Source organism: Thunnus thynnus, chromosome 7 (genome assembly GCF_963924715.1).
Source record: "Thunnus thynnus chromosome 7, fThuThy2.1, whole genome shotgun sequence".
Lineage (NCBI taxonomy): Eukaryota > Metazoa > Chordata > Actinopteri > Scombriformes > Scombridae > Thunnus > Thunnus thynnus.
The window spans coordinates 15,988,997-16,012,239 of NC_089523.1; the positions used below are offsets into that span (position 1 = coordinate 15,988,997).

The 23,243-nt window shown below is 40.2% G+C and overlaps 1 protein-coding gene and 1 non-coding gene across 3 annotated transcripts in view; both read left to right on the plus strand.

Annotated features, from left to right (window-relative positions):
- Positions 1-23,243, plus strand: part of LOC137185995 (rho guanine nucleotide exchange factor 17-like) — a 74,372-nt gene that overhangs the window by 43,000 nt on the left and 8,129 nt on the right. For both annotated transcript variants that reach the window (XM_067594585.1, XM_067594584.1), the window contains 12 exons: positions 10,899-10,976; positions 15,225-15,407; positions 19,185-19,301; positions 20,356-20,448; positions 20,538-20,714; positions 20,978-21,028; positions 21,236-21,345; positions 21,529-21,614; positions 21,960-22,078; positions 22,507-22,714; positions 22,857-22,930; positions 23,038-23,121. In XM_067594585.1, the coding sequence (XP_067450686.1) occupies positions 10,899-10,976; positions 15,225-15,407; positions 19,185-19,301; positions 20,356-20,448; positions 20,538-20,714; positions 20,978-21,028; positions 21,236-21,345; positions 21,529-21,614; positions 21,960-22,078; positions 22,507-22,714; positions 22,857-22,930; positions 23,038-23,121 (1,380 nt within the window). The remainder of the gene's footprint in view (positions 1-10,898; positions 10,977-15,224; positions 15,408-19,184; positions 19,302-20,355; positions 20,449-20,537; positions 20,715-20,977; positions 21,029-21,235; positions 21,346-21,528; positions 21,615-21,959; positions 22,079-22,506; positions 22,715-22,856; positions 22,931-23,037; positions 23,122-23,243) is intronic.
- Positions 17,136-17,208, plus strand: trnam-cau (transfer RNA methionine (anticodon CAU)). The gene has a single exon. It is a non-coding gene; the product is annotated as a tRNA-Met (tRNA).

Below are 23,243 nucleotides of genomic sequence, written 5' to 3' on the forward strand. Positions count from 1 at the left end.
ATGACACACACATAAGAGCTGCGCAGCCGAGCCTACCTGCTACAAAACAGTGACACACTTTGACACACTTGAAGATGCAAGACTGAATGTGTGGAAGAGCAGAACATTTGCAGAAAAGGTTGCTTTCTGAAGGCTTGAATTATTCAGAGCGTTTCTTGCCAGAAGAAGAAAGGACAGAAAAAACATCTGGAAGGAAGGATGTTGATTTTCTGTTGTGAATAGGAGGAAAGGTGGTGATTCCCTCTCTCTGTATCGACCCTCAGGTGTGTCTGTTTTTTTTTTTTCTTTATTCTGTGGAGATGAAGACCGAGTTCGTGTGAGTAAACCTCCCATTAAAAAAAAAAAAACCCAAAACAAAACAAACACTGCAGGTGTTCTCAGGTTGTTTCGTGTCTATGTGCCAAACCGAGTGTGCGTACAGGCACACGGACCGCTTCGCATGCTGCAGATGGTTCGAACCCTAGCCCAGTTCAGCATCGCTCTGGAGGAAATGAATGAAAGTGGAGAGAACACTGGAGATGAAGGAGGAGGTGGAGGAGAGAGAGATGGTGGTGGTGGTGGTGGTGGTGGAGGAGGAGAAGAAGTGGCGGACAGAGATGCTGTGGATCAGTTCAGAAACAACAACGGGCACTCCGGCGGGAATTTGAACGGGAATGGACTTTGTGCTGGAAGCCCCCAGTCTAACGGAGAGGTAGACTAGTGTTTCTCTCATTTGCAGAGAAGTGTGTGTGTGTGTGTGTGTGTCTGCGTGGTTAGTCACTGTCTTGCACCTCTGTTGCGGATCTAGGACGTTATCACCTGCCTGTCCAAGTTGATTTAGATTTCAGTCCCTCCAGCCTCCTTCTGCGATTAAATCTACTTTTTCCTCCTCTCTCGCTTTTCCCTTTTGAACTCCATCTTTCTCTCTTTTGCTTGTTCTCCTGTAGCTCATTCCTTGTTTTAATATGTGTGTCTCTCATAGACAATGTCTCTTTCTTCCTCTCTCTCTCTCTCATGCCTGTCTATAATAGAATTAGAGCTGAGTGAATCACACGATAAGCTCCAACACCTACTGTCACAAACAGTCACACACTCTGTAGTCCCTCTGTCTGTCCATCTGTATTCTTTCATGAATCTGCACACTCGCTGTCTAATGTTTGGATGATCTTTACACCTTCTCGGTAGATGTATAATTAAATGTGTTTAATTTAAGTTGCACAGTAATCGCAGCTCTACTGCAGCAGCATTGTCTTTTTGCATGTGAATTGCTTACTTCATGTGTGAGTTATGTGTGCTTGAGTGGGAGCAGAATCAACAAACACGCTCACATGTAGGATATGCACACACAAAGTCACACATAGACATAACACAGCTACTGTAGTTGTGCTAATCTAAACACCCAGCCTGTTAATCTGCACCAAGGATTGCAGTGTGTTTGTATGTGTGAGGGAGTTAAGTAAATCTCTGCAAGAGATTGCAGAGATTTATAGAAGTGTCTGTTCATTTATTTAGTAATCAGTTCCCACATTAAGTCCCTAGAAATTTCAAAAATCAAGCTAACCACACCAAGTACACAAGCCTTTCTTTAGTCTTACATTATGAAGCTCTTTAAATACTGTTTCAGTTTTCTAAAGATCTTCAAAAGGAATTGTACATATGACTTCAACTAACTACTAGTCTCATTGTCGATTAATCTCCTGAGTCATTTTGATTCATTTTTGTGGCCCAGAAAATGTTAGAAAATGTCCATCACAATTTCCCACAGCCCAAGTATGAAATATGTAAACAGCTTGTTTTGTGTGACCAATAGAAAACCCCCAAATATTTTGTTTGATATCATAAAGACGAAGAAAACCAGCAAATATTAATATTTGAGAACAAGAAAAAAAAGCACATTTTTAGAATTTTTGCTTAAATAACTTAAACAATGAATCAGTTATCAATCGTCATCTACTTTAATCATCTAGTAGATTAATCATTTCAGCTCTAATTTTATCCAATACTCCTATTCTTTTGCTGTATTGAAGTAAAGTAGGACTAATTACTCACCTTAATATGGATTACTTTGTTGATTGATTGTGTGAACGTGAGGCGACACAGATGTGAAGAGCTATAGAAATGAAAGGGTAGGATAAGAGCCTAGAGAGGACAGGAATGGAAGAGATGATAATGATGATGATGATGATGATGGAGGTTTTGAGTTGGAAGGAGTTGGGAGATGGATCAATAGTGTGTGCGTGCGTGCATGTGCATGAAAAAGAGAGAAAGTTATTGATCAGTACAGAGTAGGTCAGAGCAGTCTGTGGCCTGCAAATGACAATTAGGGAGACATACACTCACATATATATATACACACACACACACACACACACACACACACACACGCTCTTCCATATTGATAATTCTTCTTGATAAAGCTGAAGAAGAAGTAAAGGAAGAGGCTCCTCCACTCTCAGGGCTTTTACCTCTTAAAACCAACAAAATTTGAAACCCTGTGATCAATCTTTTTCAGATAAATGATGGATGAATAGAGGACGAGATAGGTGATGAAGATGCTTTCTCTTTGGCCTTAGAGGTTGCCTGTTGCTGCTTTGGCCAGGCTGTTGCCAGGGGATACAGTCGTCGGGGAGGGGAGGGGAACAGAGAGGAGGGGGGGATGGAGGCGGCAGGGGTGGGAGAGGTGTGACGACAGCGATGAGATGAGAGGAAAGAGAAAGTATCCCTGTCGCTGCTGTTTTCACTGTAATAACTTCAACTCACACTTCAAACGGTGTTGCTTTTGATCTTTATAATAAAGATGCCTATATGTTGTAATTTGACCACATGCATACCTGATGAGTATCAAAAAATGACAATTACATAACATATTCAGTATTTCCCCCTTAGTTTATTATCCCCCTTATTATATTTCATTCTTTGAGAGGTGAAAATTGCATTTACAGCACAAAAAAGTGCCATTAATTTGGCTCCTACAGCAGACTTTTAGCATTTTAGCATACCAGCTACATAATCCTTGATAGTAGTAATATTATTTTAATAATAAAAAAGGAAACAATTCTTTCTTTTTTTCCATTAAAATTATGATGGTGATAAATATTTTTATTTCCATTCAAGTAAGATCTAGACATGGAGAATATGGTCCAAAGGTTATAAAGTCAGTCCTTAATGTGCATGAAAAACAAACTTGTTTCCAACAAATTCCCTTTAGAGGCCCTGCACAGCTGTGGTGAACATACATAATTGATTTTAATTATTTTGGATTATCAGACATCTTAGGACTCAGTCGATGTGTACAGACAGCTTGATTGACATCTCTCTCACTGTCCTGGCAGCTCTTCACTGTCCTGGCTCCAATCACATCTTTATCATTCTGATTAGGAGTCTGTTGTAGTTGAAAACACTTGTGGATTTGCATGACCTTAAAATCTGTTTACACATAAGACAACAGACAGACAAACAAAGCCTAAATAGGATGGAAAGCTTACCCATGTTGGCAAATAAATTATTTGTGTGAAGTCTGAAGTGATGCAGCTGCAGTCTTGGCAGCTGTGTCTCATAAAGGCACGTGCAGCTTTTAAGTCCCATTTTTTTTTGTGTGTTGTTGTTGTTGGCGGATAAGGTCACAGAAAAAAAAAAAGAAAAGAAAGTGACATTACAAAATATTTATAACACAAAATTAAAAGCAGCTGCAGTACATTGAAAGAATAATTGGGAATTTCATTCACTCATTTTTTTCAACAATAATGAGTACATAAACAGAATCGAAGGATTTGTTTTTGTAACATTTTGTACAAGAAGGTGAGCAGCAACAAAAAATCTCAACATAAAAGAGAGTAGACAAGAAAGAAATACTGATCTTTGCTTTCGTCTGGTACTTCAGATACATGTGACGGTGTACAGAACAGCGCAACATTGCTAACAAAGACAGAAATACAGCACATACATAGTTGATTAACATCATGACCTTTGCTGTATGAAACCGCAGCTAAAATCATGTCACGTTAAACAGAATGACATGAGATCTGAGCTGCCTGTTCTCTGACTCTGGTGTGTGTTGTCTTTACTGTTGCGCTGTAATATTTGGCTGCAGTTGTGAGGAATAACTTAGTTTATGGATCCCCTGTGTCCGCACCATTATTAAGACACCAGAGCTCGCAGAGGGACACATGAGAACATGCTGTACTCTCACACACACACACACACACACATACACGCCCGTGCAGACGTTTCTCGCTCACACACACTTGAAAGCTCCCTCTCAGATCCCCCTCCAGTGTTAATAAGTGAGGGCCGAATCCTGTGAGCCGCCCGTCCAATCACATTTATCAGCGCGCCACAGGCTGTGACCCTGACTTTCTATGAACTGTTTGAGACTGTTAATGTGTGAAAAGAAAAACCTCACACTCGCTGTACTACATAGCCTGGCATACTTTTTTACCACTCTTTGGGTGTGAATTCCATCTCAGATGAACAGACTGAGATGACAAACCGGTCTCTCTAAACAGAACTTAGCTGGGCCATTTTGGGCTGATTAAATTACACAAACACAGACTATTTCTCCTTCATCATTCCTAAGATCCAGGTTTTTAAAAGGATTAAAGTTTTCAGATTACAAATAATTTGAAGCTGTGATTCAAAGATTTCCAAAAAAATAACCCTAACCCTAACTCATATTTTATGAAATTCTGTCACATCCTCTCATCTTTCCTACTTTTCACTATTCCCTGCAAATGAGCGGCAAATTGCTCGAAATTGTTTACGATTAAAACAGTCCAGACTGGACCAGGTGCAGCGCTAATTGCTTTGTTTTGTACAAGCAATATCTGTGAAATACAGGCAGACCGTTATCTGAACATGTTAAATACAAGTACATTAAGACAACAATATCTTTGTTTCCGTGAGACCGAACTGAGATGGGCTGACAATAGGCCTTTTTCACAGCAGACATCTTGACGTATCATAGTAGTAAAAGGACACGTGTTACTAATAACATCAATGATGGCTCTGTTCCAATCTAGTGTCCCAGTAAGCTGTGACAGTGAGCCTGGTGCTACATCCACTCCTGCCGCTTAACCCCCGACTGATGTGGAGGATGTTTGGATGCTGCTCAGGGGAAGTGAAGCTCTTTCATCTTGAAGCAGCATTGTGTTCCTCTGTCAAAAAAAAAAAAAAGTCCCTCTTCCTGGCAAGGATACAGATTCATGTGTCTGGGCTTTCAGTGTTGAAGTTCTTCTTTTTTCTATTGGATATTCATGTTGTCAGTGGTGACTTAACAACCAAACAATATTGTTGTGGCTAAAGCCTAAATTATATTCCCTGCATCCACGTGGCTACTAGAATCTACGAGGGTTTGCATGAGGTAAATTTTGTCATCTGCCAATGTCTTTGTGGATCATAAAATATTCCATGTATACAGAGACATAATGTAGAATAAACAGAGCTGCGTGCACAGGCAAGATCTGTCACCTTCATCAGCTGAGGGGTTCAATTTTCTGCACAGCAGGACAGATGAATAGGCCATTTTCACAGCAGAGATTTTTGATTTGACATAGAAAGAAAAGCACAAGTGTCATTTTTAGCATTAATAATGGCTGCTTCACTTCAATTTGAAATCCCACCTGTGTCCGACACGTCTCTCTGAGCATGACAGCCCTCCGGTGCTAAGACAAGGAAGATCATGTCGGTGCTTCTCCTCAACACGGTGAGAGGAAAAAAGAAAGCAACTTCAAACAGCATCTTCCTGTCTTCAGCTTCCTGAGGCTGTCTCTCTTTTACAGAAGACTGAGCCACAGTCTCAGCTGTGCCAACATCACTCCCTCCCGTCACCTCTCCCGTCTCAAGATAATGAAAGGCAATTTCAGTTTATTACAACACAGATCTTATTATTATAGTTTTGGCAATGCTTTGTATTGGTTACAATAAAATGTTACTCACCAAGTTAATTGCTGAGATCTGGGAATGTGGCGACATCACTAAAAAAAGCCAATCAGACAGGTTGTAAGCAAACCACTAGATTATCTAAACTGCTTAATTTAGAGGTAAAATTGAAAGTGAGCACAGCCGTGTCGGTAATAATCCCCCATTCAACAGGAAAATTGTAGTACTGTAGGTCACATTTGAACCAGGGCATCGGTCTGTAAACTGTGATAGATGTTTACAACAGACAGGTCTAGTAATAAATGTACCATTTGCCTTTTTTTCTACTTCCATGTAAGTTTGGCTAACCTGCGACATTATCTAAAACTTGTCTGACTGTTCATGTTTTTTGCCTCATAGGAAATCTTTTTAGATCTCAGCAATTAGTAAAATGTTGAAATGATTATTTTACCCAGCAGCACCCTCAGCAGTGAAAAACACAGTCATCATCCTGTGTCATCATAGTACCACAGTTACAGTACAGAGCATAACATTCGTTTTATTGCTCTGGATTCAGTTGAACTTTCTGCTCTCAGACTGGACTTGAGCTCTAGTGGTGGCTTTGCAGTGTGAGTGCAGGCTGTCCTGTGACCATTCAGCCTCTCAGCTGGGGTTACTATGGCAACCCTGCTATTAAAATGAAACTAGCATTCCTAGCATTATTTCACCATGTTCTGATGTGTGTGTGTGTGCGTGTGTGTGTGTGTGTGCGTAATCTAATAAAGACGACCAGCGCAGAACAGAGGAACATTCCTGTCTTGATGGAAGTTCCCTTCTTGTTTTATCTCATTGTCACACACACAGACACACACACATTCCCTGTCAGGGTGTATGATCAGCATCTTTATTGATATTCACCACAATCATTTCTACGGCGTGCAAGTGTTTATTTATTTACCAGCATTGTAGTGACAGACGTCGATCCCCCACATTTGCGTGTTTGTTTTCGTAAGGTTGTCTTGAAAATAATGATTCCAATTAAACAGTCGTGAGAAAAAGAAAGTGGATCTGCATTCGTTAATTTGATCAACTTTAATGAGGTTTAATATGACAGAGACATTCATGCAGAGGCAGCTGTGTTCTGGCGTGGAGTGAGGTGTGTGTGCAGAACCTTCGCAGGAAATGCTAACAGAAACAGCATCTTATCACTGCAGTTTTAGCTTCTGGAGCAATTCAGCACCAGCCCAAGAGAAAAATATATTCTCTCTTGCTAACTCCCTTTAAGAGGCAGACTTCAACTTCTAGTATTTTTAAAAGCAGCACAGCTACAGTTTGACTTCCAAAGCAAGGTTTAAAAAATATGATAATATATGACTGATATTCACCTTTTAACTTTAAGACAAAAAATATGTAATGATGGCATTTTTGCTACACTACTTCGAACATATCTGACATTTACACCAATACAGTATATCATCAATAAGTATCTGCTCATACAGTATATCGGCCATGCAGATTTGTCATTTGGCGGGATAAACACCAGCTAAAAACAGCTGAAGCTGAGGTTCATGGATTTGTGGGTGCACCTTTCACATCTATCACCCTTTCTAAGCATGACATCAAGAAGGCTTTTAAGTGTGTGAACACCAAGAAAGCAGCAAGACCAGACGGTATCAGTGGGTGAGTCCTCAAACTATGTGCTGACCAACTAGCACTGGTGTTCACAATGATGAATCTGTCCCTGGCTCAGTCTGTCATACCCACGTGCTTCAAGAAGTCCACCATCATTCCTGTGCCCAAGAAAACAAGACCAGCCTGTCTGAATGACTACCGCCCAGTGGCACTCACCTCTGTAGTGATGAAGTGGGCCCACTACAGTTTACCATCCCAACCAATCAATAGAAGTCACCATAGCACACATCTTCCACACCACCCTGTCTCACCTGCGATTACTGTTCGTTGACTTAAGTTCAGCGTTTAACACCATAGTTTCCTTCAGGCTCATCACAAAGCTTAAAGACCTGGGATCAAACACCTCACTGTGAATGTGGATCCTTGACTTCCTGATGGTCAGACCCCAGGTGGTGAGGGTAGGATAACATACCTCTTCTGCCCTCATCCTTCACACCGGAGCACCCCAGGGCTGCGTTTTGGCCTGCTACACTCCTTGTACACACAACAACTGTGTAGCCACTTTTGACTCCCAACACCATTGTCAAGTTTGCTGATGGCACAGCTGTGGTGGGCCTGATCACAGATAACAATGAAAAGGCCTACCTGTAGGAAGTAGAGGACCTGACCCGCTGGTGTCAGGAAAACAACCTACTCCTGAACGTCAGCAAGACTAAGGGGCTGATAGTGGACTTTTAGAAGAAGCAGGGAAGGAACCCCCCCCCCCCCCCCCCCCCCCCCCTAAGATCAACATGTCCTCAGTGGAGAGGGTGGACAGCTTCAAATACCTTAGTGTCCAAATCACTAAGGGCCTGATCTGGGCGCTGACTCAGTGGTGAGAAAGGCAAGGCAGTTACTGCTTCATCTCAGACACTTGAGGAAATTCTGGATATCCCCTCAAATACTGAGGAATTTCTACTCTTGCACCATCGAGAGCTTCCTGACCGGCAACATCATTAAAGATTCCAACCACCCAGACAGCAGCCTTTTCTCCCTGCTGTGGTCAGAAAGAAGGTACCGGATACACCCGGCCACCACTGAGAGGCTCAGGAAGAGCTTCTACCCTCAGGCCACCAGGATCCTGAATGAGGTCACTGCCTAAGACTGCCTCCTATTCTATTTAAGCTCTTTTTAATGCGCAAATTGAAAGAACTGGCAGGATTACGTCACACTGTGATTGTACCTTATATGATTACATGTGACAAATAAACTTGATTGATTGATCATAGGGTTTTGCCCGTGGCTCCGTCTCCACCATGTTTGGGACCAGAATATTTTGGGAGTGTCCCCTGGGACCCTTGAGATAATACGTCTGACTTGTTCCATGATCGTTATACTCCTCGTTATGCCACACACACGCACACACAGCTTGTCTCAAATGATAGGACAGAGTTTATCACATTTTCCTCATTTGCGGCATCAGTTGCAGAGAAATCAACTTAGCGTTTATGATTGGGTTTTTTTTTTTCCTCCCTCTGGTTGTTCACGGTATAATGTTTTGTTTCTGGGTCTCTTTCTTGCTCTTTCCTCTTTCACTTTCATTTTGTCTGTTTTCCCTCCGGGGCTTAATGTGTTGGATTTGTGTCCAATGTGTGTTTGAGCAACTCATTCACTTATCAAAGATTATGAGTCATTGTTAGGGCGAACTGCTGAGTCATGCTTTGCTTCTGTGGACTTCTTGGCCTCCGTGACTTCTAATCCCGTGTGTGTGTGTGTGTTAGATGTTTGTGAATGTTCAAATATTTAATATCACTGCAGTCTTGTCCGTTTTTGCCTCTTGTATGATAATATTGATAATATAGCACACTGACATTTCCATCAGATAGTTTCAGGAACTAAAAATGCAGGAACTACTCTCAAAAACCTTAAAGATTAGTCAAATTACATTGATAATGGATTACAAAACAACCACGTGGTTTGAGACGTAATTCTTGCATGCAATCAGACAACAGCAGTAATGGTGATGCTCTTTGATATTCAGCGTTATGTGACTGATGTTGGAAAGGAGATGTGCAGCGGTAGTAAGAAAAGTACAGAAATTATTTAGCCATCTGTATATCAGCAGTGAAACATCAAATAAAGTTAAGTTACAGTGATGTTTCTCTTAGATTCACTCTCTGTCTCATAATCTTTTCTTTATAGACTGCAGGAAGTCTGCTGTGCATCTGTTGCTCAAACGTCAACAACATCCCTCCTCAAAATATTGATGCTAGGAACAACCAGTGCTGTTTGGGCAAACACAAGCCTCAAAATTGCAGCAACATGTGTACACAGTGCAGCACACTTAGTGCTCTTGGGTTGTAGGAAAGCTGGGAGCAGAGACTTTAAAGGGGTCAGGGACTACAACCCGGGAACTAAAACCAGAACTACTGTAGGTTCTTGCAATCCAAAAAGGCTTTAATACAAGTGTGTGTTCGTGTACAATATGTGTTAAAAAAAAAAAAAACCAGGCTGATCTAAACATCTGTGACTTTTTAGAGTCAGTCTGCTTCATTATGATGCATCTCTCCACTATCTTTGAGATATTTCACATTTTGCTGTCATGTAGACTAATAGAGCAGAATCAGACATTATTGCAGCTATTTCAACTTAAATAATTTTTAGTTGTCCCCAGATGATTATTTGTCCCATTTCTGTCATTGTGTATTGTAACCATAAAGAGTTTTGACACCTTTTGAGTGGAAAGAAGAAGTTTAGAAATTAAAATCCAAATGGCAACAAACATCATTAAATAGTTCAAATTTTCTTTTGTTTCCCGTCTTTTTTGGGGTATTTTTGCCTTGACAGAAACCTTTTCATAGTGAAGTTACAGACAAGTAACAGGGAGAGAAAGAGAGAGAATGTATGACATGCAACAAAGGTCCTGAGCCAGAAAATAACCAGAGATGTTGCATTTACAGTACCAGTCAAAAGTTTGGACACACTTTCTCATTCAAATGAATGGGAAGGTGTGCCCTTCTGCTTTTGACTGGGACTGTATGTGATATGCATCTTAACCACTAGGCCACTAATATATAATTCACGACTGCAGAATAAATCCAGTAAGACCTCTGTCTTGTCAGAGACACATAGACTTGATATCTGACCTTGGTTCTTGCAAATGTAAATTGGACTGAACTTAATTAAATCTCTCAGACCTTACAAGGTTTTTCAAGGTCACAGTGTATTACAAAAAGTTAGATTGTGGATTTTTGAAATACATATATTTGAGATATATATACTCTTTTTTTTGCCAAGCCTAAAAACATTTAGAGCATTACATTTCAGCAGGAATTGATGTTATGTTTTGTATCCCTAGTAGGATATTGTTATAGATATATGAGATAACTCAGTTAGTGAGAAAGATAAATCTATATGAAGAAACGATTGACCTTCTTCTCCTGTCTTCACAGGACATGAGGAGACATGTGATGATGACCCTCCTGGATACAGAACAGTCATATGTGGAGTCACTACGCACTCTCATACAGGTAAACACACACACACATCCACAGTGTGTGGGGAGGAAGATGTTCTTACATCTCCGTTCTTACAAGTAACACAAAAACAAACACACCACTGTGGATTCATATATTGCTGAGGACATGAATAACAAATATAGGTAACCAAGGTGTTATGTAATCCACTTATTGTCATTCATCTTGTCAGGCTAATCTGCTAACCTCATCACATCTCACTGTCATCAGCATTATCTGCCCACACACACACACATATACACACAGTCTCTCTCTCCTCTATACCCTACACCCATCTCTGTTCCAAGAGCTCACTAACCTTTACCCCAAATCTTAGCTGTGTCCCTCTTTCACACACACACACACACACACACACACACACACACACACACACACACACACACACACACACACACACACACACACACACACACACACATACGACCCTCTCTTTTTCTACCTGTGATCACCCTGCAATGTGTAACCTGTCACCATTGGCTGTGTGTGTGGGCAGACAGTGTGTGTTTGCAAGGGTGCACATACAGACTGACTTTGCAGTGCTTTTCCCTATGCATGTGTTTCTGTGTGTGTGTGTGTGTGTGTGTGTGTGTGTGTGTGTGTGTGTGGCCACAAAGTGAATAATCCTGGGCTGCGTTCCCATGGTGACACAGGGAAAGAAGTAAGTGTTACCACGGTGACAGCAGTGAAAGTGCATATCCCTGAAGGAGGAGGGTGTCAGATGTGGTTCAGCTGAGACAGCTCTACAGCAGCGCTGTCCAAAGTTGAGATCTAGGTTTGAAAACTAACTCTATGCACTTTTCTTTTGTTGGACTCGGGAAGGTTTCTGTGAATAACTATATGTGACTTTTGCTATGCAGCTAAGTCTGCTGAGGTTGGACATGCATAAAGATCCAAATAAAACATCAGTCAGTATCAGGTCAGGTACAGTAAAAACATATCTGTCAAAAGATGGACACCACATGAAACTAGACCTGTTACAAATGTGCATTTGTGAATCTTCAAGTCACACAGTATGAGGCTCATGACCTACATGGATATTACACATCTTCCACTCTCTCTCTCACCTACCTGACACTCTCCTCTCTGTGCTCTAGAAAAGAGCAACTGTACTATAGAATACTTTCACAAATAAGCAGCAATACATGTTAGTGCACAATTAATGCCAGTAGAAGCTTTAAAATTTCCACTAAACTCCCAAACTACCTGCACCATTTGATTCAGGAAGAGAACTTTTTTCGAGCCAAAAAAGCCCAAATTGCCACCTCATCACATGTCCACCCACAAAATGACTGGAACACTCCTGCAATAGATTTTTTTAAAAAGAGGTTATCTAGAGCTGCCCTGCCGTAGCTGATTGTTCGAACAATCAGTAATTAGGGTCGTTGTTCACTAAGAAATTTCCAGGTTTTTTTTTTTCAATCATTCAGTATATTTTTTTTTTTAGTGAATGAGCAAGTAATCTTTTATCATTACAATTATAGTCACATCATTGGCATCTCAATGATGCTGCTGTCTTTAATAAGCATTTGCTGATGAATTATACTTTTTACAGATTGTCAAACAAATCATATGGTGATTGGCTAATTAAAAATGTGTTAATTCACTTGATCATGCTCTATGTGGGTCCATCTGAATAAAAAGTAGAAACTGAAGCTTCCTGGTTTGATAAAGTTAGCAGTTCCAGTTCTAGGTCTCTTATGTAAAATGCTGTATTTCCAAGCGTAAATTAGTTGAAGGACACACAACATTAATTACGATAGCTTTAAAAAGATCCTAAAAACCCTTCTTTGTTCCAACTCTCTTCAGTTCAGGTATTTTAACCAACAGATTGGTTTAGTCATCAAATTAAATGTGTCACGAAGTCAGGCACAGCTGACTGGACTTTATAGCTCCTGAGGCATCAGGGTCACATCTGTTATGCTCTATTTTAGAGAGCAAATTGAGTCTCCAAATTTTCCCTCAAGTTTAATGGATTGATGGGGGAGGGTGTCAGAGTCACCCCCCCCCCCCCCCCCCCCCCCCCCCACCTTGAGATCCAAGTCAAAAGGCAGAAAAAGAAATGGAAATAGATTTAGGAGGAGAAGAAAATAAAGGAGAAGGGCAATGGAATATAATTATATGCAGTCAAATTTTTAAATGTTAACTACTCTGAATCCAGTTTGGTTTGTCATGACAGTTACATCAACATGGCTAATGCTGCATTCATGTCATATCATTCAAAGCAGCTGAGAGGAAAAAAAACACTCACGTCAGCTTCAGACTTGTAGTTCTGAGTCAGAGATATCACAGCTATGATATCTCCCACCTGGTGAAAATCACTACAGCAATATCACCAAACTGCTGGCAACATGGCTGCAAGGCCTCCATCGCTGCAATTACATCTAATTAAAATCAACTATCAACATTAGTATAACTGATTCAGCTCATTTCAAAGGAGCTATACACTGTTTGTTTGTGTCTGGCTTCACCTTTTAATGATCCACTACAAATACATAACACAAAAAAAATAGCTAATTAAGGCTACTTTATCTGGCTATTACTGTCATATCATCAGCTTATGCCAGAATCATATGTTCAATATTGGGAAAAAAATAAACATAGCCAATTAAAATGTTGATCCCATAACAGCTATATGAGTTGCTAGAGTGCCTCTTTATATCACTAATATTAAAAAGCAGAGACAGATCCAGAAACAAGGCACAGCTGCACTCACCACAATCTTTTGAGATCAGTGAATAGAAAACGACCTTCTCTTTAACGGAGGGAGAATAACCAGATCCTGCATCTGTCGAGCTGCTCGGTGTGCGTGCAGTATGTCTCAGTCTATGAGACAACAAGAAAACTTCTTCTGATTGATTTAAAATAAAGTGTCACCAGAGATTATAATTTGAATCAACATTTGATTTATCGAATCAACATCGAAGCCTCTTTGTTTTTAGCATCATTTTTTAGTATTGTTGACATTGAATTAGAGGGAGAGAGGGTGATGGATGGATACATAGAAGGATGATTGAGGACATGTACCACCCAATACTCACCCAATATGACCTCATGGTGGTTTATGGGTGGACGTGTGTGATGAAATATGGATTAAAGAAACCCGAGGTGCCAAGTGAACTCCTAACACAGCCCATGGAGCGCCATGTGGGTGTGTGTTTATGTCAAATCGAGAGACGGACACACACAAACACAGAGAGTTGGATAGACTACATTCAAAAGAGTTGAACAGCTTTTTTTTTCAGCACAAGCAACATTTGCTGCCAGAACTCACACCTGTAGCACACACAAACTAACCACCACTGCTGGTCAATTACATGTGTTAGTGTGTGCAACACATCTGACATACTGTGGGCTGACGGTCAGGAATTAGGGTGACACTAACTGAAGTATAAACACTTTGTCGAGTGTGTGTGTGTGTGTGTGTGTCTGTGTTTGTGTGTTGGGAGGATGCTTAGCAACAAAATATTTAAAGACATTTTCTAACAATATTAACATTCTTGTAGACTTGGAGTGCTGGAGAAGCAGTGGATGGAAAAAGGACAGCGTCCCTCCTTCCATCTTTGCACTCATTCACTCATTAACAGGCACTATCATTGAATATATTAAGAGTATGGTGCTAGTTTGTTTCTGCTTCTCCTTCCTGCCTATAAAATATTAATTAAAAGACATGCTTATGACATGCTCATGTGGAGAAATACTAAAGATGTTTGTTAAGGCTGTTGTTTCCAGGATAATGTTGCAAAAAGGAGGGAAAGTTATGTTTAGTTTTGCTGTATTATTAGTAGTATTAAAATCGTTTTAGATTACTTTGAGTATCAGTTGAATATCAGTTGTTAGAAGAGGAAAATGAAAGTGGGAGTACAAATTTGAGCATGAAAGTTGATTCTTAACCTTGGAATCAATCAAAAAAAAAAACAAGCAAACAAAGAACACCTAACTTGAGGTATACTTACAACTTTTAGTAAAAACTGAATCCTAAATTATTTTTAATTGGTTAATCCATCCATCCATCCACTTTCAGCTGCTTATATAGTTCATTGATGACTGAATGTCATTAGGAATTACTCTTATACTGCTGATAAGTGCTGAAAAAATGTGACCTATCAATAAATAATAATATAATATCTCAAGGTGGTGAAACAAGTATTAAATACCATTCTCTGTGGTATTAAAAAGGTCTGATCTTTCGCATAATTAATGGTGTATGGTGTCTGTTATTAAGTGGTTGTTCTCTTCCCTCAGGGCTACATGCGTCCTCTCAAACAGCCGGACAGCGGCTCCATAGTGGACCCACTGCTGGTGGACGAGATGTTCTACCAGATCCCTGAGATCCTGGAGCACCACGAGCACTTCCTGGAGCAGGTTGCTGGCTGCGTCAGCCAATGGCACGACCGGCAGACCGTTGGACACCTCCTCATCCAATCGGTGAGTAGAGCTGACAATAAAAATGATATCCGTCCACTTCTGCTGTCTTTAAAAATGACAAAAAGTTTGAACTCTTAACAGACATGGAGCTCATGCTCATACGCAGTTAAATCATAAGAAGAAGATTTTAAAGCCTGGTTACCCGCATGTATGACCAAAATAAATTACTACAAGGTAAATCAGGCTTCTCTAATCCCCTACACTGATAACAGATACCTCTCGGTTACATGACGCTTACAATTTACTGCAGAAAGCCAACTGTAACCAGGTCACTTGAATGCATGTAAACGCACATCCTGGCTGAAGAGATTTCATTCAGATCTCCTGTTTGTGCTGTGAGCATGTATTCAGCATATGTTAGTATTATTAGCCTCTGTATGTGACATGTAGGCTGAGAGTGTGAGATAGTTAACCTCTCTGAACCGCCTTTGTCAAGGAAACAATAAGACTGTGATGAGTGAGAGATACGTGGGCATATGCTAACATCTGTGTTATGTGACGACAGTATGGAGCACAGCAGAACATCCTCAAGTGAGAATCAACCTGAAAAACCCTTACTTAGAATAAGGGCTCTGCACTTCCTAATCCTTGACAGCAGCAAACCATAAAAGCCTTTAAGACCCTGAGCCCATTTTATTGTGCTTATTTTTTATTACACCTGCAAATAATTGCCCGGATGAAGACAATGTAATGTCCAGAAGTTCTGATAGTTTTTAATAGCACTCTTTTTCATGCAAGTTTTTTTCTCTAAATGCTTTACAGCAATCTAATTTCTAAAACACCTTTACAATCTACTGTGCTGCAGCAGTGAAGAAACTTGCACAGATGCCATGACATGCAATATATTTCACTGTAGACTTGAGCTTGAATGAATAAACAATCTTTAAAAAGCATTATTGACTGCAGGGCCAAGTGAGGGGAATATGTTTTATTGAGAGATGCTCTATAGTTGGCAGCGCTAGTTTAATATTTTGTTTTCCCGGTGACCCTGTGTCAACCCATCTAAAATTTCCCATGACCCAAGGGTGGCTTGCAACCTAGACGTTGAAAAACATGTGCTCTTGAAACGTCAGTGGTGGGCTAAATGTCAGGTTTTGAAAGAGAAAAGAGCTGCAATCCTGGCTGACGGTTTCAAACAGACTTTGAACAAACATACAGGCAGAAATTCATGGCAGAAGACACCAGTTTCTTCATAGACGAGACCAATAGACCAGAAAGCGGTTTGGAAACAGGTTTTGTATCTCACTGACTGGAAGACCTTTCATTCTCTTGCTATGCTAATGCCATTGTTATCACTCTCAGCCCCCTACTGCTGAATGAAACTGTCTCAAAAACTCTCGCTGCAGTTTGTCAAAAGACGAGGAAATCTCTTGCTGAATCTAGGTCGAGGCAAAGAAGATCACCCAAAAAAATTACATAACAAAATTGAATTACCTCATTTATAACACTTCATACCTCCAGAGATTTCACAGTTTCATAATACTGTATAATGCAATATGTTGCTATATGTGGATTATCCTTTTAAAGAGAAAATAAGAATATACGAACAGTAGAACATAACTGGAAATATTTACATGCAAAACTTGAGAATGCAGAGTTTTTCTCCTGTTGCAGTCAGACCTCCACAGTGTTCAGACTGAGCCACCCTCCCCCACTCCTCCCCTCCCCCCCCCCCTTCTTTCCTCCCGCTGCAGCTCTTAAAGCTGCAGCAGCTGCAGTGTGCTTCAGGCCTCGTTGGCGCAGTAGGCAGCGCGTCAGTCTCATAATCTGAAGGTCGTGAGTTCGAGCCTCACACGGGGCAGAGTGTTTTTTTTTCATGTCTGGTCTGTGTAAAGTGGCGGATGATTTAGCTGTCTTGCTGTGTCACTGCTGCACAGTTTGTGGGAAACGTCTCTGTGTCTGTGCTGATCGCAGCTTTCTCTCACAAGCAGCTCTAAATCTCTGGAAAATATCATAATAGAAGGATTTGATAACACTGACTCAATGCTTGTTTGTTTTTTTTGACATTTTCATAATTCTGTCCTCTTTTGTTGCACTCTGTGCTGTTATGAGACATGCTTTTAAGACTCAGATTCCCTCCCTCTCAAACAGATATATGTAATCTTATTTGCACGTCTTCATGCATCCAGGAAAAGACTGACAGTATTTTATATTTTAATAGAGCCTTGACTGTAAGGCATATTATCCAGAGGATTTAACAGAATATATGTCGCAGGGCTGTTTTTGATGTAATACGACGATTTTAGACTCTACTGGCATGCTTCATTAAGTCTCTTTCCCAGACTAGGATGCAATTTTCTAAATTTAGCTTGGACACTTTTGAAAACATGTCCCTGATTTTGATACACAGATACAGACTGTACAATGTTCCCGTCAGTCAAAAATACTTACTGTATTTAAGTAGTTTCAATAGGTCTGGTTTATTGACAATTTTCGAATCTATTTATAATATACAACTTATAGACTTCAATAGACTTTGTTAGGGATAGCACTGTTAAGTCTTAGACTTGTTTCAATCTTAGTTTCTGATGTTTTCACAATCCAGCAACCTTTATCAAGATGGAGACAGGCGTCCAAAGTTCAACGTTCACTTTATTCATCTGTAAATCATGGAAAGTGCAGTGCTCCGGTTCTAATCAACCAACAATAACATTAGAAAACAGCAAAATCAAATTCTTTTATGTCTGGTTTAAGAAGTATTGGAAACTAAGAAATAAAAACTGTTTCAACCATGCAAGCAGACATTCGTTTTCTTCAAGAATCAGACAAAGTAGAGGGTTTCAGAGACACCAAACAATATAAAATAAATAAATGAAAAATTTAAAAATATAAATCGGAGCATTAAGTTATTCACATGCTATTTGGGATTGCTATCTAGCAATGTTTTTCTTTAAAGGTAATTAAGGTTTAGGAGTAGATTACTCACCGTCATGATTCGTTTGACAACAATATATATTATTGTCAGAAAAATCCTTATCAGAGCTTCTGATAAAGAGCATTTAAGTTCTTTCCCAGACATTATTGTGCTGTTTTCTGTCGCTGCTCAAAGACTGGGGAGAGGGAGAATAAAGACAGGAGAATTCACTCGGAGATGGATGATAAGAAAAGGGAAAGAGAAAGACAGGGAGGAGGAACAGAAAAGGGTCAGTTCATTTTTTGAAAGGGTAGAAAGCCGTTGACTGTCTGATGTTAAAGGCGCCACATTGTGCGTTTTGTCTGTTAACACTCTCTCTTTCTGTTCATCTTCTTTTTTTTGAGCTCTCTTTTTGTGAGAAGAAAGCAGGTCAGGGTGATTCATCTGTATGTATGCGTGTAGTTGTGTTTGTTTGAGAGAAAGAAAACCAGACCGATAGAAAGACTGAACACCACTAACACCAAAAGTTCTTTGATAATCTCTCCGATTACAGCTCTTTTTTGCAGGTATGATTTAATTACACAGCGACACAAACAAGTGCTGAATGGTAGCTCCTGAGCACACATAATTAGCTTAAGGTTAACCAAAAATAGAGATGCAGCTCTAGCTTTTTATTATTTGTAATATTTGTTTTTCCTGATGGTTTACCCAAATGCAACAATGTACCTGAAGAATATCCATCCTGGAGCAGGTGAGATATATTATGATGTGTTGGTAGAATGTGATCGTCTTATATTCATACTTCTTAAGCTCTCTTCTTAACCAAGTCTCATCTGGATTGGTTCATTTTTCTGTAAACAGAAACCTTAAAGATAATTATACACATAATAACTTTAATACCCTCTTGTCCTTCTTTTCTCCAGTTCTCCAAAGAGACTCTTGCCAATATGTATTCAGCGTACATTGACAACTTTCTCAACGCCAAAGATGCTGTGAGGATTGCCAAGGAGGCCAAACCAGCGTTTCACAAGTTTCTGGAGGTGAGTGTCCGTGTGAGTCACAGGATGTGCTGTAACCTCCGAGCAGCTGTTCTGATGTGTTTGTTTGAAAAGGTGTAAACCAGTCTATAGTGTTTTCCTGATCTAGTGGAAAGGCATTTTAACCAGCTTTTTACAGCCTGAAACTCTCAAAAGAAACACATAAACATAACATTTCCTAAGAGGAATTTATCCACTGTATACCCACTGTGGTCATGTTCCTCCTGTTTGTTCATGCTGGTATTCCCAGAAGTTTTTGTCTTTCAAAGATAGATATTTGATTGTTCTTGCGCTACACTTACAGGATTTTGGGATCAGTCTTATGAATCGAGAGTTATGTGCTTGGTTATAAATGAATGAATCAAAATGGAAATACACCAACCTATTAAAATCAAATCAAGATTTCCACTTAATAATGTAATTCCTGATCCAAACGGTATCAGATTTTATCTAAGAAACATGTTTTCTTCCTCTGCTTTTTAGCTCTGGATGATCTCAATTGTTCTCACGATGCCAGAGACAAAGATTTTATATTTCAGTACTTAGTTTTTTGTATTTATCTGGGTCGCTCCTGTTTCTGGAGCTGTATGTAAGTACAAATTATTGTCCATGAAATGTTCTACAAGTCCTCTCATTAAACCAACTCAACCGGATAATTCCACTTAAAAACCTGGGGATGTTTTGGCACTATGTCCAGTTAAATTTGGTAGACCACTGTTGTATACTTTGATACTGCGGTGTGCCACCAGAAATACATGTATGGGAAAAACTGCACAAGCTGGCTGCAGAGGCAAGAGTTCAGATGCAGAAATGTAATCAGGCACCACAAAAACCCGTCATGTCCTGGTCCTGCTCTCAGTTTACCACCACAAAGAACTTAACGCCAGACAGGGTTTTGACAGTGAAACTGCTGCGCCATCTTGTGCTGGGGAAGTGAAGCGCAACACTGACCTGATTTCATCAATCATCTGGGGCTCACTTCAGTCTCAGTTATTTTCTCTCACTCTCTCATATCCACGCCCTATCTCCATCTTTCTTTTATCTTTTGTTTCAACAGCAAAACATGCGTGAGAACAAGGAGAAGCAGGCTCTGGGTGATCTGATGATTAAGCCGGTTCAGAGGATCCCTCGATATGAACTGCTGGTTAAGGTGAATTATCTCAAAAGATAACCGTCTTCTTTCTGTATACTGTAAGAAGCTTGTGTAAAAGAAGCTGAATATGTTTGTGTTGTGTGTAGGACCTGCTTAAGCACACTCAAGAGGACCACCCGGACCACTCCTTCCTGCTGGACGCCCAGAGGGACATCAAACGACTGGCTGAGAAGATCAATAAGGGCCGTCGCTCCGCTGAGGAGGCGGAGAGGGAGGCGAGAGTCATCCAGGAGATCGAGGCGCATATAGAGGGTGTCGAACATGTGAGATATTTATTATACAGTAAACTTATGAGGATAAACATCTGTTTATAGCAGCTGTTCACTCATCTGAATTGTGCTGTAAGTTTCAAGTGATTGTGGGGCAGAAGAAACATGAACTTTCAATCTCCTGTTTCCCAATGGTTGTAGCTTTTACACAGCTATGATAGTTGATTTCCTTCAAAAAGAGTGGGATGTGGCACAGTTTACACACATATTTGTGGACTTAAGTGATGATTACCCTTCCCTGTGTTTATTTATGTTAGATTCTGAACCCCCAGAGGAAGTTTCTGAGACAGGAAATTGTCATGGAGGCGGTAAGAAATCATTTTTGAATTGACAGATGAAATAAATACACTGGTGTCATCATTTTGAGATTCATCCTTTGGAAAATATAGAACAATACCATGACAATAATACCTCGTGCACTTTTTCGCAAACTTTAACTTTTGCTGATACTGTATTGTAACTTTGATTGTTACCAAGTTAAGACTTGCTTCCTCTCTCTCTCTGTCTGTCTGTAGAAGACAGTGGGCGGGAAGAAGGACCGTTCTCTCTTCCTCTTCAGTGATCTAATCATCTGCACCACTCTCAAGAGGAAGTCTGGCTCGTTAAGACGCAGCTCCATGAGCCTGTATGCAGTCCACTGACACACAAACATAAACACACTTACAGGGGCGTGGGGGGACATGTACAAACACAGACATTGTCAAAATAGTTTCCTAACCACGCTGCCCCCTGGTGTTGAACAATGGATATACAGATTTTTTGACAATCTTTTTTTTTTTTTGTCCTCATCTGTCTCTTTCACTCCCAGATACTCTGCTGCGAGTGTGATTGATACGTCCAGTAAATACAAGTTCCTGTGGAAGCTTCCTCTAGAGGACGTGGAGGTGGTGAAAAGTAAGGCTCCTTGTTATGATCACATTTTTGTTTTATTTTCTTTCCTTTGCTTTAGTACGAGTCTTATTACCCTGTGTAATTTCAAATATCTTTTGTCTAAAATTGTTTTCATTGGTGGAGACCCCAAGTCTGAAATTAGTTAATCAGATTTGATCTATCAAGTCAACCTCACTGTCAACTCATTCATCAGCATAAATATTAGATATAGAAATATGCTGGTTAACTTACAGATGTTTAGTTTTTATCATTATAGTTTGCAGTTCTTTAACCGTTTAATTGAAATATGGGGGGGGGGGGAAGTTTAAGGAAACCATTTCTCTGACTGTTTGTGCTTTTCTGTGCCAGGCTCCGCTCAGGCAACAAACAAGGAGAGCATCCAGAAGATGATTAGCCGATTAGACGAGGATCTTAGTACTCTGGGTCAGATCAGCAAACTGTCTGAAACCATCAGCTTCCCACACCAGGTACTGCATACTGACACACACACACACACACACACACACACACACAGACAGACTGAAGGTACATGTTTATTTTACCTCAACCCATCCTTTCTTCTTCTATTCTTTATCTTGTCTGTGATTTAATAAACCAACTTTGTGAGAGTCGCATAAATTGTTTTAATTTGATGATCAACAGTGAGGTACACAAGGAGAAATTGTGTTGCATTACTTCCTTTATTTTTAAATTTTGGTTTCTTCAAATCAATATTTTATTAATGTGTTCAATATGTTATATTATAATTTTGTAGATCCTCCTGCAGATTGGTCAGTTGTTAATGCTCCTTCCCAGTACAGGTGTAACATGAGCCATTAGAGAAACTGGACGTTTAGTAATTTTTTTTTTTTATCTGTTCTTTTTCTCTTCTTCTCCATACCTCCGTCTTTCTCAGTCCCTAGATGAGGCGATAAAGGATCTGATGGCCTCGGTGCACAGGGAGCTGTCAGAGAAACAGTCTTTGGCCTTCAGTATGACGTTCCTGCCCACCAAGCTGGAGTTTACCACAGTCTCTGCTGAGAACACCTTCATCTTTGAGTTCACCTCACCTGACGCTCGCTCCAACTTTGAACAGGCCTTTGAGGAAGCCAAGAAGAAGCTAGGTCTGTGAAAAAGATTTATAGTCAGACACAACATTATTTACTGTGGCTTGCTAATAAGATGGCAGAAGTAGTAGCAGCATGGGGATGCAATGGTGTCATTTTAACATCTGTGCACCGTTGCATTTTTCCTCGTGTGTTTTAGCTATGAATAAGGACCAGTGGGACCCTGAGTTCCTGAAGGCCATTCCCATTATGAAGACACGTAGTGGAATGCAGGTGAGAGCATTAACTCTATATAAAGTGTGTATATGTGAAGGTAAAAGACTGTTCCTTACAGAGATATTAAAGTCATCTCCACTCATGTATTGTTTTTTTGTCTCCAGTTTTCATGTGCCTCTCCCAGTCACAGCTGCCCTGACAGTGGCTGTGAGGTGTGGGTGTGTAACAGTGATGGATATGTGGGACAGGTGAGAAAATATAAAATACATGTACCAATAATCGACAAATCAGTCAGTATGTAGATGAGAGGCTAGCAGATTGTTCCATGTGCTCTCTGCTGGAGGTAAAAGCACAGCTTGAATTTTGAAGC